This window comes from Ptychodera flava, chromosome 11 (genome assembly GCF_041260155.1).
Source record: "Ptychodera flava strain L36383 chromosome 11, AS_Pfla_20210202, whole genome shotgun sequence".
NCBI lineage: Eukaryota > Metazoa > Hemichordata > Enteropneusta > Ptychoderidae > Ptychodera > Ptychodera flava.
The window spans coordinates 41,772,823-41,786,128 of NC_091938.1; the positions used below are offsets into that span (position 1 = coordinate 41,772,823).

The following is a 13,306-nucleotide window of genomic DNA, read 5'->3' on the forward strand; positions in this document are numbered from 1 at the left end:
AACTTATCGAGCGACAGATTAGAAATATGCTAATACATTCAATAAGTGCAGGCGCATCTGTGTAGTATCTGCTCAACTATGTCTGAAACAGAATACAGCAAACCACTTGTTATCGCAAGTCTAGCAGTATGCGCGGCTGGTACTGCCTGGTTCTTATGGCGTAGTTCAAAACAACCAAAGAGAAATAAGGTGGCAGTTGGCAAAGTATCGTCAGTGTATTTATATCCAGTGAAGTCATGTGGAAGAATTGAATTGGCAGGAGGGAGGTGCACTCAACTTGGTTTGAAAAGTGGACCACTGAAAGATAGGTAAATCATGGACGAACCACGCGGACGGAACTTATTTAACTTTGTCGTGCCCGTATTGTCTAATGAAAAGCATATCGTCCCGCCAACAAACAAACAAACAAGATTTTGCTACCCTCCCCAATCGTTGCTAATGAGGGTAGGGTTGAAAAAAGGCGGGGAGGGGGAGCATTCAATGTGTTATCTTACTACTAGCTGTGATATCGCAGCGGTACTTGTGGCGTGTATATCGAACGCGATCGGGTCATTGGGGTCATCGCCACATCGGGACTGTGGCGGTGACCCCAATGACCCGATCGCGTTCGATACACGCCACAAGTACCGCTGCGATATCACAGCTATCTTACTACCTATGTTAGAGATGATGGGAAAGATTCTTGACCACGGGATGACGTCAGTAGGTGCAACACACGTGAGCTAGGTGAATGAGAGATCAGACGATACAGAAGAGTGAATGATACAGAAATTGTGTGAAAAAAGCAGAAATAAAAGTTATGTCATCTGTGTATGTTGAAACTTTGAATATTGGTTTGGTGGTAGAAAAATTAAACTTCAATGACTTGTTTCCACCACGCTGTGACACAAAAATGACGTAAAAACCTGCAAGTACCCAGATGGCCCGCGGTCGAGAATATGATGCCCTTGAAACCACAGTCCACAAATTCTTGGTATCTAATACTTTCTCATGAAGTTAATCAATTTAATTCAATGTAAGGCTTGAGCAATAAACCGCCTTCAGTGTTTATCTTTTATTTACAAATAAAGAGAAAGCAATTATTTTGAAGGATCAATTAAATTCTTGCTCAGACCAAATTAAATTCTTGCTTAGACCAGTCATCCTCATCCAAATGCATTTCACTGTTAATATTGTTAGCAATATTACATACATAGTTTGAACAAAAATACCTGAATTGTAGCGGTAAGAAGTTTTTCTGTCCATTGAATGCAAATTGCTCTGTTCATTTGTACCTTCTCCCTTGATCCTGTTGATTTAGGATAAAAATCTTCAAATTCCCAGATCCTCTTTCTCCCCCAATGGCTTTGAGACTAATATTCTCTTTATAAAGCAAGGCTCTGAACAATTTGCAATCTGCAGGTTTTCAATTTTGATCCAGTGTATTCTTAGATCAAAGTCTTTGACACATGGATTGAAAAACGGATTTTAAAAGGATTAAAAACCAAAACAATTAAGTTTTTCATTTGGTCTCTTGATTTAATCCCTTAGCAAGTCATTTGCATTTAGTCAGATATTATTTTTTTGCCTTTAGGCATTGGCTCATTGTTGATGGTGACAATAACTTCACAACAATGCGTCAAGAACCAAGAATGTGCTTGATTCAACCAAGTCTTTCTGAAGATGAAAAGTACCTACAGTTAGATGCTGTTAACATGCCAACACTGAAAGTACCAGTAAATATCAATGAAGTCCCAAAAGGTGAACAAGAAATTATTAACACGAGGTCAGTTGCAAGTTGCTCTAAATAGGTTTTAATCTTCTGTTAAACAACTGTTTCAAAGGAGTTCAACAAGAATTATGTTTGAGAAAAGGCCTATGGCTTCTTTGTAATTGATACAACATGTAAATTAGCGTGACAGTTATCAAAAATATTTTAGCCTCAGATGAAGAAGTCTCTTATGAAAGATTGTTGACTCAGCAAATATTGATGCAGTATAATTCTGATGGTTTTGTAGTATTTCAAAATGTATGACCCATTTCTATTCTTTCCATTATCATGTGTGTATACATGCTTTGTGCTTGTATTTGTGTAAGATATTTGACCCTGTGTGTAAATTCACCTGTAAGCCACATATCAAATAATGAACTCATTTTATGACTTCTACACTTGTGTGTACATGAATGTTTACCAAATACTGTGCAGTAGATATGAATCTGAGACTGTGAAACTCTTTCTAGTAGCTAGTATTAGCTGTAGGTGATTTTGACTGATAGTTGGCTCAAAAGTAACAGTTTTGTGTCCAGCAAAATTCCAGCAGTTTCTCATTTTTGACCACCAACTTCTAAATTGTAGGTTTAATTTGGACTGCCATAAAATCTTTATTCATAACAGCATTGCTAATGATAGTACTTTGTGATTCAATTACTAGCATAGTTGAATAACCACTTCTGTGTGTCACTCATTGAGTGTAATCCTGTCAAACTCAGTTTCACAGATACACGTTTGTAAATCAGTAAATCTAGCAGATGTCCAAGGTTCCATGAAACTACAAGAATATGAAATAGTTTGCATCATGAATAATGTTCTGCGTCACTGTTGGACAATGAATACAAGATTTGTTACAAGCAATCCTGAAAAAGATAATGTACACACAGACATACAGACGCCAGCGACTCACCATATAAGTTTTTTTTGGTATTTATATACATACCAAATATGAGCTAAAAACGTTATTTTGAGCCCTGTTGACATGTTAAGAATGTTAAAATTTCTCTTTTTGTCTTTTGTGTCCACTCTTATATTTCTCAATGTATTACCTGATGTAAAATTTTACTGCCTTGGTCGTATACTGATCTGCACGTTTAAAAAGCTGTTACTAAACCCTAGTTTTATGTTTTCACTTCTAGAGTATGGAGAAATAATGTTCAAGGCAAATATTGTGGTGAAGTTGCTGAAGTGTGGTTGAGTTCTTTCTTTGACAAACCAAACTTTAAGTTGGTTTTTTTAGATAATTTACCTCCAAGAATGTCCATAGATGATCCACTGTACAAGCATATTGCACAGCAAGATGATGCGGTATGTATTGTCTTTGTGACAACACCTTTCAGGCATGTAGTCTTTGAATGAAGGTTAACAAGTATGTTTCCTTTTATATTGGGGACGATTTTAACTTTGTATCCAAAGACTCCCTCATATGTTATTCAACTATCTTAGTATTCTGAGAGTTTGTATTTCTAAAGACTGTACTAAACATACGCTTTAATAATCCAAGTCTTCATTTTAACAGGACCATTGGGTTTATGTACTGTGCATTTCACGTAGCTAAATATGTTACAATTCATTTTCTAGATTGCTTATCAAGACAGCAGTTCCTACAATATTCTTGGTGAAGCATCTCTGAAAGATTTAAACCAAAGATTGGAAAACCCTGTATCCATGAAGAACTTCAGACCCAACTTTGTGATATCAGGAAGCAAGGCATTTGAAGAGGTGAATTTCAGAAACTCTTTCTTATTTTCACATTACATGCAAGAGATGTGGCATTGTAAATCAGCATTTGTCAGACAATAGAAGAGAATGGCAATAGTTTTATTGTCGGGTAACAGTGTCCAATGAAGCACAAGATAAATGTGTGATTGATTCTTTCATCCAAGGTAACTAGGATTGATAATTACTCATACTTCCTTGTGGTAGATTACAGAATAGAGCCCGTTATGTCAGGCCCTGAAAGTTGAGAAATTTCATACGCCATTTCATTATTAAATCATAGGTATTCCCTCATGTCATATTTCATGAGTGATTATAAATCCATCAAATGAGATTGGGAATAATGTTTGTTAGTCACTTTATCTACTGGTAAACAAATTCAACAAGAATAATATGTATCCACTTATAATAAACCATTCCACTTTGTCTTCTGCTCATTTAAGGATGAGTGGAAATACTTGCAAATTGGTGACACCAGCTTTAGACGTTACAAGTACTGTCAAAGGTAATTTATACTTCTTCACTGTATACATACATGTTTACTTATATATACAGTAATACTGTATCATTGTGGAAAGACAGCTTGTTTGCATTCAATGTAATACTGGTGATTAATATAAGGTTATTCACAAAATACCAGAATTTATATCTAAGTACATCATGCAGCTGAGGTATTGCATTGACAATACCTCCACTACATGATATACTTGACATAAATTCTGATATTTTCTGAGTAACCTTATTATACACCTTTTTAGTTAAATTTTACCAGAAAAAAGTAGAAATTATAGCATTTTGCAGAGGTTGTCATGCACTGCATAGTACCATCACATGCAGACTGGGAATGTGTTCAGCACTTCCACTAAGCATACAGAAAGAAATTTTAACCCACGCAGCGCAGTGCACATGATAGAAATTATAGTTCAGCTGCATAGTTTCACTCAAATTTGCAGGTTTTGAACTGTCCATTATTCACTCCATAACACACTAAATGTTATGTGTTTTCTGCAAAAAATATAAAATCTTCCCTGTTTTTCTTGTGTTACATACAAGTGTTATGACGTCAAATGACAAATGGCATCCTATAACACCTAAGGTTACTGTTCTCCATGTCAAAGTTATCGGATTCTGCATCTTCTAACACTAAAACTTACTGTACCATGAATCTTCATAGTTTACGGATGCAAGTGTATAATAGGACACAATACCTGACACAATACCTGACACAACCAGAACATAGCAAGAATGTGTTGCATGTCCCCTATGTATGTTTCCTGCAAATTTATTCAAGTAACAGTCCTATGCATCAACTTTTAAATTATGGAAGAAAGCTTTTGGACACTTACTGGTAGTACACCATGGTCTTGTCTACCTCATGAAAGACAAACAAATATTTACTATTGTTGAAGGTGTGCGCTGACCTGTATGCAAAATCAAGATTTCATTTTTTTACTGAGTACTATTTATGAATAATCCTTGTCTTACTTTCTTGTCATTGGAAATAATATCAGATGGATGTACTCTTTTTTCCTTCAGATGTAAAGTGACGACGGTTGATCCGGAAACTGGTATAATGAATGAGACTGAACCACTGCAAACACTTAGAAGGTATGATACTCAGTAATATATCAATGTACAAATAGCTACCTTGTAGGATGTAATTCACTTACAAAGCTATTTCCTATCATCTTCAGCAATCTTATTGCTGACTTTCAGCTGACTCTGGCTGTATGCTAACCTGACTGTTGTAATTTGGAACCTAGAAAGCTGTTGCTGATATGGTAGTATGTTTTTTATTTTCAGTTATCGGTTGTGCAAAGAAGACAGTCCTGAAAAGTCAATCTATGGACTTAATCCGTTGTTTGGAGTCAACATAATGGCTGAGAATGAAGGCACAGTGCGTGTTGGAGATACAGTCTATGCATGCTATGATTAGATGTCTTCTTGTTTGCATGATAGATTTTTATACAATCTTGAACAAATAGGTGAATTTTCACTTTTCAGTTGAACTTTGTCAAACATTTGTAGCATGCCTCAAAATAATGTATGGTGATATTTCAAAAGTGAACAGTACCACACAACGTAATTTGTATGCAATGTAGACAAAGTTCTAAGGAAGTAATAATAAAGCAGAGGAAAATAAACTGGTAACTTAAGGAGCACTTTTAAATACAAGTGCTGACTGAAAATATGTATCATTATATCAGTTTTTACAAGACCAAATCAGACCAGTTTTTGTCCAGGAAAATGAAATTACTATTGAAATTAACCATGAACATTAACAATGAAAATGCATGACAATGGATATTGACAATAACCATTTTACAGTTTATGGCCATGTTTGCAGTTTAGTTGCTTAGTTAAGATGTATCATATTTTACTAGAAGGTGTTGGGTATTTCTTTCTTCAATCAGTCTGTCATGAAAACCAAAACTAAATGTCTCTATGGCCGTTTCAGAATTGTTTTAATGAGTTGAATGATGTAACTGCCTATCAAAACATGCACAAAAAATTGACAAAACATTCAAAAAGGGTGCTGCCATTGGAGTGTTGTCTGCAAAGACATCAACAATCAACCATGAGCAGAAATAATGTTGATCATACATGATAATAATGTCAGACAAAACCCTTGCTGTACTGAACCTTGGCAATGAGTCGCTCATTTTAATATCCTATCATTGAAAGAGTACACTGATAATCCTATCACATATCAAATAAAGTAATTTTTTCCAAATTGTACTTGAAGTTTTTATGCTACGTTCAGACAGGTAAAATTGAAACGCTTCTGCAACACTATTTGTGATTTACAAACACAGGGGATTAATAGTTTGAGTCAGCTTGTGTCCACACTCACAAAATTAAGCCATTGTTTTGGTGTTTAAGACGTCTTAATGCGCCCTCTCGAGTTCAAAAGGTGTGTATGACCAAGCATACGGCATTGTAACAAGATGGCTGAAATGAACGACGTGGTACTGGCTTGTCTTCTGTTTTTTTACCTGCTGCATATTCGGTCCAGACCGAGTCATCGTCGCTTTAATGATCTGAATGCAGACCAAATGCAATCGTTAACCGATTTAGCCCTTGCGTTTGATACGTTCAGAACTGTAATAAAGGGAAAATGGCTCACACATCTCAAACACCATTTTTAGCTCCGCTGTCAGCGACGCGGAGCTTATCAAATAGGTTGATTATCCGGCGGCGTCCGGCGTCCGTCGTCGTCCGTCAACAATTGCCTTCTCCTCTGAAACCACAAGTCCAATTGCTTTGAAATTTTATATGCAGTTCACTTGGGGTGACCTCACTTCATTTTGTTCAAATCATGGTGAAATTTGCATATTTGTATTTTTGGGGCATTTTTTGGTGTTTTTGGTAAAAAAATCTTCTCTGAAACCGCTCGTCCGATTGCTTTGAAATTTGATATGCAGTTTGCTTAGGGTGACTTAAGGTGAAGTACTACGAATTACGTCAAAATTAGGTTGTGGTGTCATTTTTTTGAAACTTTGCACAAATATTCTCGGAAGTTGTGCAAGTGCAAAAATGAAATAAAAAATGGGGGTCACCACGCTCGTTTCCATGGAAACGGACGTTAAAATGGCGTCGTTAGAAATATATAAAAATGATATAATTCACTTAAACTAAAGAAAGCAATTATAAAAAGCTTAGCAAATGAGATAATTTTAATAAATACCAAGACTTAAGATCCATATCTATCGAATCTATAGTTTTCATGATGTTTGTAATGAAATTTTAACATCAGTATCGATTACAAAATGACGATATCGAAATTATATCACTACATAATTTTCGAACTTTCTTCCTGTCGCTTTGAATGGTGTCAATTTGACCAAACTTGGCGAATAAAATCCTGATATAATACCATTTAGTTTACACTTTTAATAAAAGGGTGTCACCACGCTACTTTTTACAACATCTCCAGGTGAATTGGTAATATGCGCCATGTAAATGGGAGAGAAATGTTAATTTTTCGCTAATATTGAATAAAAACCAGCTTCCTAGGGGGTCAAAATATGACAAGGTTATAGGTCACATGTATTTCTAAGAGACTGGGTCAAAAAATTAGGTAAAAGCGCTATTTCAACAATGACAGGTGATGTTAAATACATGCGCTACAAAATAACCCATTTGCGGCAGGCTGGAGTTAAATCTGCGCAGAAACGTTCTAAAGCGCGTGCGCGTCCGAATTCGTCGCCCTTTACCTTAAATCAATTTGTTCAAATGGTGGTGAAATTTGCATATTTGTATTTTTAAGGCAATTTTTGTCATTTTTGGTAAAAAAATCTTTAAAATCTTCTTCTTCAAAACTACTGGTCAGATAGCTTTTATATTTGGTACATATGTCCCTAGGGATGATCTATTTCAGATTTGTTCAAATTGTGTAGAAATATGCAAATTTGCATTTTTAAGGCAATTTTTGCCATTTTTGGTCAAAAAATGTCTTTCTCAAAAAGTACTGGTCTGATAGTTTTGAAATTTGGTATACAGATTTCTATAGATGAACTAAGTAATATATATTGAATTTCTGATGAAATCTGTAATTTTGTATTTTGGGGGCAATTTTTGCCACTTTTGGTCAAAAAATGTGTATTTCCAAAACTATTCATCTGATAGCTTTGAAATTTGGTATAGAGGTTTCTACAGATGAACTAAATGATATTTATGGAAATAATGATGAAATCTGCAATTTTGTAATTTTGGGGCAATTTTTTCCATTTTTGGTCAAAAAATGTGTTTCTCATAAAGTACTGGTCTGATAGCTTTGAAATTTGGTATACAGGTTTCTACAGATAAGCTTAGTAATAATATATATTGAATTTCTGATGAAATCTGTAATTTTTTATTTTTTGGGCAATTTTTGCCATTTTTGGTCAAAAAATGTGTATTACCAAAACTACTTATCTGATAGCTTTGAAATTTGGTATACAGGTTTCCATAGATGAACTAAATGATATTTATTGAAATAATGATGACATCTGCAATTTTGAATTTTTGGGGCAATTTTTCCCATTTTGGTCAAAAAATGCGTTTCTCAAAAAGTACTGGTCTAACAGCTTTGAAATTTGGTATACAGGTTTCTATATATGAACTAAGTGTGATGTTTTGAAATTATGATGAAATCTGCAATTTTTATTTTTGGGGGCAATTGTTGCCATTGTTGGTCGGACTATTTTATTCTCAAAAAACTACTCATCAGATAGCTTTGGTTGATATATTCTTAGGGATGATCGGATGTGATATATTCAAAGTATGATGAAATCTTCAATTTTGTATTTTTGCAGTTTATTACAGCCACTTTTTTCTGGCCACTGCATTGAGTTATCAAAGATTTCCACCTTCTTTATCAACATGTATCAAAAATAGTTATTCTCTACATAAACACAGCGGAGCTATATCGGCCGCTAGGTCGCTTGTTTCGTTTTTGTGTTCATGTTTTTTTTTGTGCGTTTGCTATTGGTGTAGATATAAGCCATGGCGATACGTAGCCGTAATATGGCTGTCGAATGACAGTGTGATCCTTGACGCTACGTTTCGAAACCAGTGTGGTTCTTCCTCAGTCGCTTTTTGATATTTTCTCCCCATGGATTTTTGTTTCACTGTTTGTGGCTTAATCATTGTCAGTGTTTTGTTCGTCCAGTAAGGAGGCTAGAATATTTATATTCGAGTCAGTTGATTGTGTTTCATTTTGTTCGGTCTTTTCTGAAAGATTGTATACTTGTACATTTATGAGCGTGTCGCCAATATTGGATTTCTTTTGTATGCGATGATCAGTTTCATCGTGAATAAATTATTTAGTGTTTGGTCTTTTTCTATTTCTTCCTAGTTCTTCAGGAGTGCTTGTTTGATGTCTTTTGTTTTGATATTTGGATTATGTGGACTACAAATAGTGTTGCACTATGCGTGATGTGTGGTAGAAAATATCACTTTATTAGTGTTGTTGTTGTGTGTTTGTTTGTTTGTGTTTGTGTTTCTTCGTGTTGCGTAATTTGTTTCCGCATTGATGTTCGATATTTCTTGTTGTGAATATCCTCGTTGTAGCAATTTTTCATTAAATGTTTTGACTCTGTTGTTAAAGTCCTCTTTGTTGTTACATGTCCTCATGTACCTTAATGTTTCGCCTTTGATCAGGCCCTTGAAGGTTGATTTTGGATGACATTATTTTCCGTGTAAGAACTGGAATGTATCTGCTGGTTTTGTATGCGTTCTAGTGTCTAGTATGTTTTCGTTGTTGTATCGTTGACCTTTGTAAATGACTAGATCAAGATATGTTATTTCGTGTGAAGAACTTTCATACGAAAATTTGAAAGTAGGATGCATTTTTTAAATTACTGTTATAAATTCGTGGAGTTCGTGCTCCGTTCAAATTAAGATTAGGAAAATATCGTCTCTGAATCTACACCATAGTGATATTTTTGTTGTGTGTTCACATATGATTTTCAGTTGTAATTTGTGAAAGGTGATGTTGATCGGCAATCTCGGGTGACGATGGCACACCCATATGTTTGTTGTAGAATTCGTTGTTAAATTCGAATGTGTTGTTTTTCAAAATAATGTTTAGCATAGCTAACAGGTATTCTGTTGGTGTTTCTACTGGGATTGACAGACGGCCGATTACCGAGGAATCTGAGACAGTTATTCGAAGAAAGGCATCGATATTCTGCCTCTGCCGGTCCGTCTGTTGGAGAACACGGCGACATTGCACTTTTATATGATATCCGATATTTACGGCTACTAGTATACAATATCGAAGTTAGATTGGCTTAGCTAGATCTATAAAGGGCTGAAATCTCCAATATATATCGGATATAGTGCGATTTGACAGAATCAAGTATCGTCTAGTATAAAAGAAAGAGTCAGTCCTTGGAAGTCGGGTTTGACCAGAACTTTTAAGATGGTGAAATATCCGAGATATATTGGATATTTACGCATCATTTGAATGAATCTAGTATCGTTTATACTATCGAAGCTAGAGTCAGTCCTTGGAAGTCGGGTTTGACCAGAACTGCAAGGTGGTGAAATCTCCGATATATCGGCATATTTACGCGCGATTTGAATGAATCCAGTATCGTCCAGTATCGCAGCTAAAGTCAGTCCTTGGTAGTCGGGTCTGGCCAGAACTTTAAGGTGGTAAAATCTCCGATATATATCGGATATTTACGCGCAATTTGACAGAATCTAGTATCGTCTAGTATCGAAGCTAGAGTCAGTCCTTGAAAGTCGGGTTTCACCAGAACTGTAAGACGGTGAAATCTATATATCGGATATTTACGCGCGATTTGAATGAATCTAGTATCGTCCATGGGGTTCTGTCATATTATCGATATTAGAGTCCCCAAATTGCTGGTAAATATCGGTGATTTCATAGATGCGGCTTCCCATGGGACAACCGCAGTTCATTCTAGTATCGTCTCGATATTAGTCCCGAAATCGTCGATATGTCAAACTGCGATACTAGATTGTAAATATCCGACATTTAAAAATTGTTCAAAGTCACGCCTTCATGGTCTGTTGCTGTCGACAACTTCTTTGTATTTTTGTAGTTTGTAGATTTTAGCTTCAGTGCCTTGAGCTTGCAGTGGCACTGATCTGCTGTCCGGTTATAACCTCTCTGTAGAGCTTTTTCTGCAATTTTTTTGTACACGAGGCTGTGGCGACACGTTCTAGCTCTATCATTCTTTGAACGCTTTCATCTACCCAGACTCAGATTAGCAAGCTTATTTCGTCGTCAGACCAGTTATTTCCACGAGATGTAGAGCTGTGTTCGGCAGCCATGACCAAAGTGAATATTGTATGTTGGTTGTTGTTTGTTCATGTTACAAATACCTATCGCGTGAGGGCGTTTGAAACGCCTCTGAAGCGGCTCAGTCCGTCCACACAGCGATTTGCAGATAGAGTTAATCCCTACAACGGCTCAGGTCGGGCCGACTAAACCGTCTCAAATCTGAAACGCTTCAGAACCACTTCGGAGTGTCCACACATAACTTTCTGTGCCAGTATTGGCCCAGAATCGTTTCAGAGGCGTTTTAATGGCCTGTTGTATGAACGGCATATTAGTCTCAAAGTTAATGTTTTCATGAGAATCTGGATGCTTCAGGAGTTAATATAGGGTGAAACTGACTTAACATTTCTGTGTGTTTCTGTATATGAAAGATGGCGTGTGCAACAGATTTGCAAGCTTCAAACATAATATCACCAACAACAGAGCAGCCATTGCCAGCAGTAATTGTTTCAAGTATTAAATGGAATCTAGGTCATGATTTTAGCTACTCAAAAGTGTGTGGCTACACAGAGTTGACATAGACCAACTTGGGGTCATCTGATCTCAAACGTGCTGCCATATGCAAATCTGGCTAAACACCCCTTGCCTTTTATGTGAGTATTTAGATAGTCATCAGATGACTACCTATGTTCAGTGACTCAAGGAAGAATGGAAACTGTAACAAACTGCATATATTATAGACCATTCATAAGTTTGGTGTTGACAAAGTTATAAGAGATTTATCAGATTTTACAACTCTGTAGAAGCATGTGCAAATTTCGATGCCTATTGAAATGATAGATAAAGTAAACCATATTTACGTTACATCAAAGAATTTGGCTAAGATATGTTAGTAATGAAATAGAAACAGAGTTGAACATTATTCTCTGGTAATAATCTTACATCTTAGAGGACAATTTTGTGTTCAATGAGTGGTACAGATTTTTATACTTCAAGCATTTCACAAATAGTACAAGAGTTACTAAATAAAAGAGGTTGTGGTATTCAATTTCTATGTATAGCCATAGTCATAGGGAATTCTGGTCTTTGCTGAACCCTCCAGTAGCTGTATTCCTAAGGAATTCTGGTCTTTGCTGAACCCTCCAGTAGCTGTATTCCTAAGGAATTCTGGTCTTTGCTGAACCCTCCAGTGGCTGACTACATGTACAGAATGGTTTGTATTACAATTTAATTTAATGTTTTATGCATTTACTGGTAATAGTGTTCTACTTTCAGCATGTTGTATCTAGTCTTGGATGCACCATACTTCACTCTATGTTAGGGTTAGTTGTGCAATAAAGATTGACAGAAAGTAACATTGAGCTCAGGGTAGTCCCAAATATACAACGTATGATGAACATGTCATATTTGTTGATTTCCTATTTAAAAATATTGGGAGTCAACTTAGATGTCATGCCAGCAAGATAAACACTCAATTTTTGTAAGTACTAACAGTTGGCTAACTGAGAATCAAATTATGTAGTTTGGGTGTAGTTTTGCATTATCATGGCAGATTAATACCTCAAATGAAGGGGTACTTCAAAAGTTCTGGGTTTTGCAGTGAGCTGCTCAAAATACTGATAAGTGTGAATGAATATGGCATGTAGCTAAACTCAGACTTGTGTATACTGCTATGGTGCTACTGAATACTTTATTTAATATTTTTTATCAGTGCAACACAAGTATGTATTGGCCATGGCTAAAAGGACTTGACATGAACTAGTGAAACCTGGAGAGAGTGGCTAGCGTAAAAACTTCTAGTATGGCAACCAACTACTATTGACCACTACTATTGACCACTACTAATGATGATGCTAGATTAAAACATTTGTGATCAAAAGCCATTTTCTGTACCTTCCTATGATTTAATGCATACACATAAAACCACCACCGTGATTCTGCTACACATCTACATTCATTCAAAATGCAAAAATATTCCTAGACTGAAAGATTCAGCTGCGTGCAGGTGCTCCAGCATTCCGTAACCTCAAACCCTACATTATCAGTATAAGATATTGGAGGTTGTGGGGAACTAGAGCACCCACACAGGGCTATTGTCGGCT

The 13,306-nt window shown here is 36.0% G+C and overlaps 1 protein-coding gene across 2 annotated transcripts; it reads left to right on the forward strand.

Annotated features, from left to right (window-relative positions):
* Positions 1–33: 33 nt before the first annotated feature.
* On the forward strand, positions 34–6,208 carry LOC139144558 (mitochondrial amidoxime-reducing component 1-like). 2 transcript variants are annotated; one of them, XM_070715267.1, is made up of 7 exons: positions 36–308; positions 1,574–1,765; positions 2,890–3,058; positions 3,332–3,472; positions 3,913–3,974; positions 5,006–5,077; positions 5,273–6,208. In XM_070715267.1, the coding sequence occupies exons 1-7, from the start codon at positions 79–81 to the stop codon at positions 5,403–5,405; spliced, it is 999 nt and encodes a 332-aa protein (XP_070571368.1). In that variant the 5' UTR covers positions 36–78; the 3' UTR covers positions 5,406–6,208. The 2 variants fall into 2 exon arrangements, with proteins under 2 accessions (XP_070571369.1, XP_070571368.1); XM_070715268.1 differs by lacking the exon at positions 1,574–1,765 and having other exon boundaries at positions 34–308.
* The last annotated feature ends 7,098 nt before the right edge of the window (positions 6,209–13,306 follow it).

Excerpts from the sequence above, each read along its gene's own strand:
- LOC139144558 (XM_070715267.1), top strand. The coding sequence starts at position 79 with ATGTCTGAAACAGAATACAGCAAACCACTTGTTATCGCAAGTCTAGCA. Across the intron at positions 1,766-2,889 it reads CAAGAAATTATTAACACGAG|AGTATGGAGAAATAATGTTC; the intron begins GTCAGTTGCAAG and ends TTTCACTTCTAG. Across the intron at positions 5,078-5,272 it reads CCACTGCAAACACTTAGAAG|TTATCGGTTGTGCAAAGAAG; the intron begins GTATGATACTCA and ends TTTTATTTTCAG.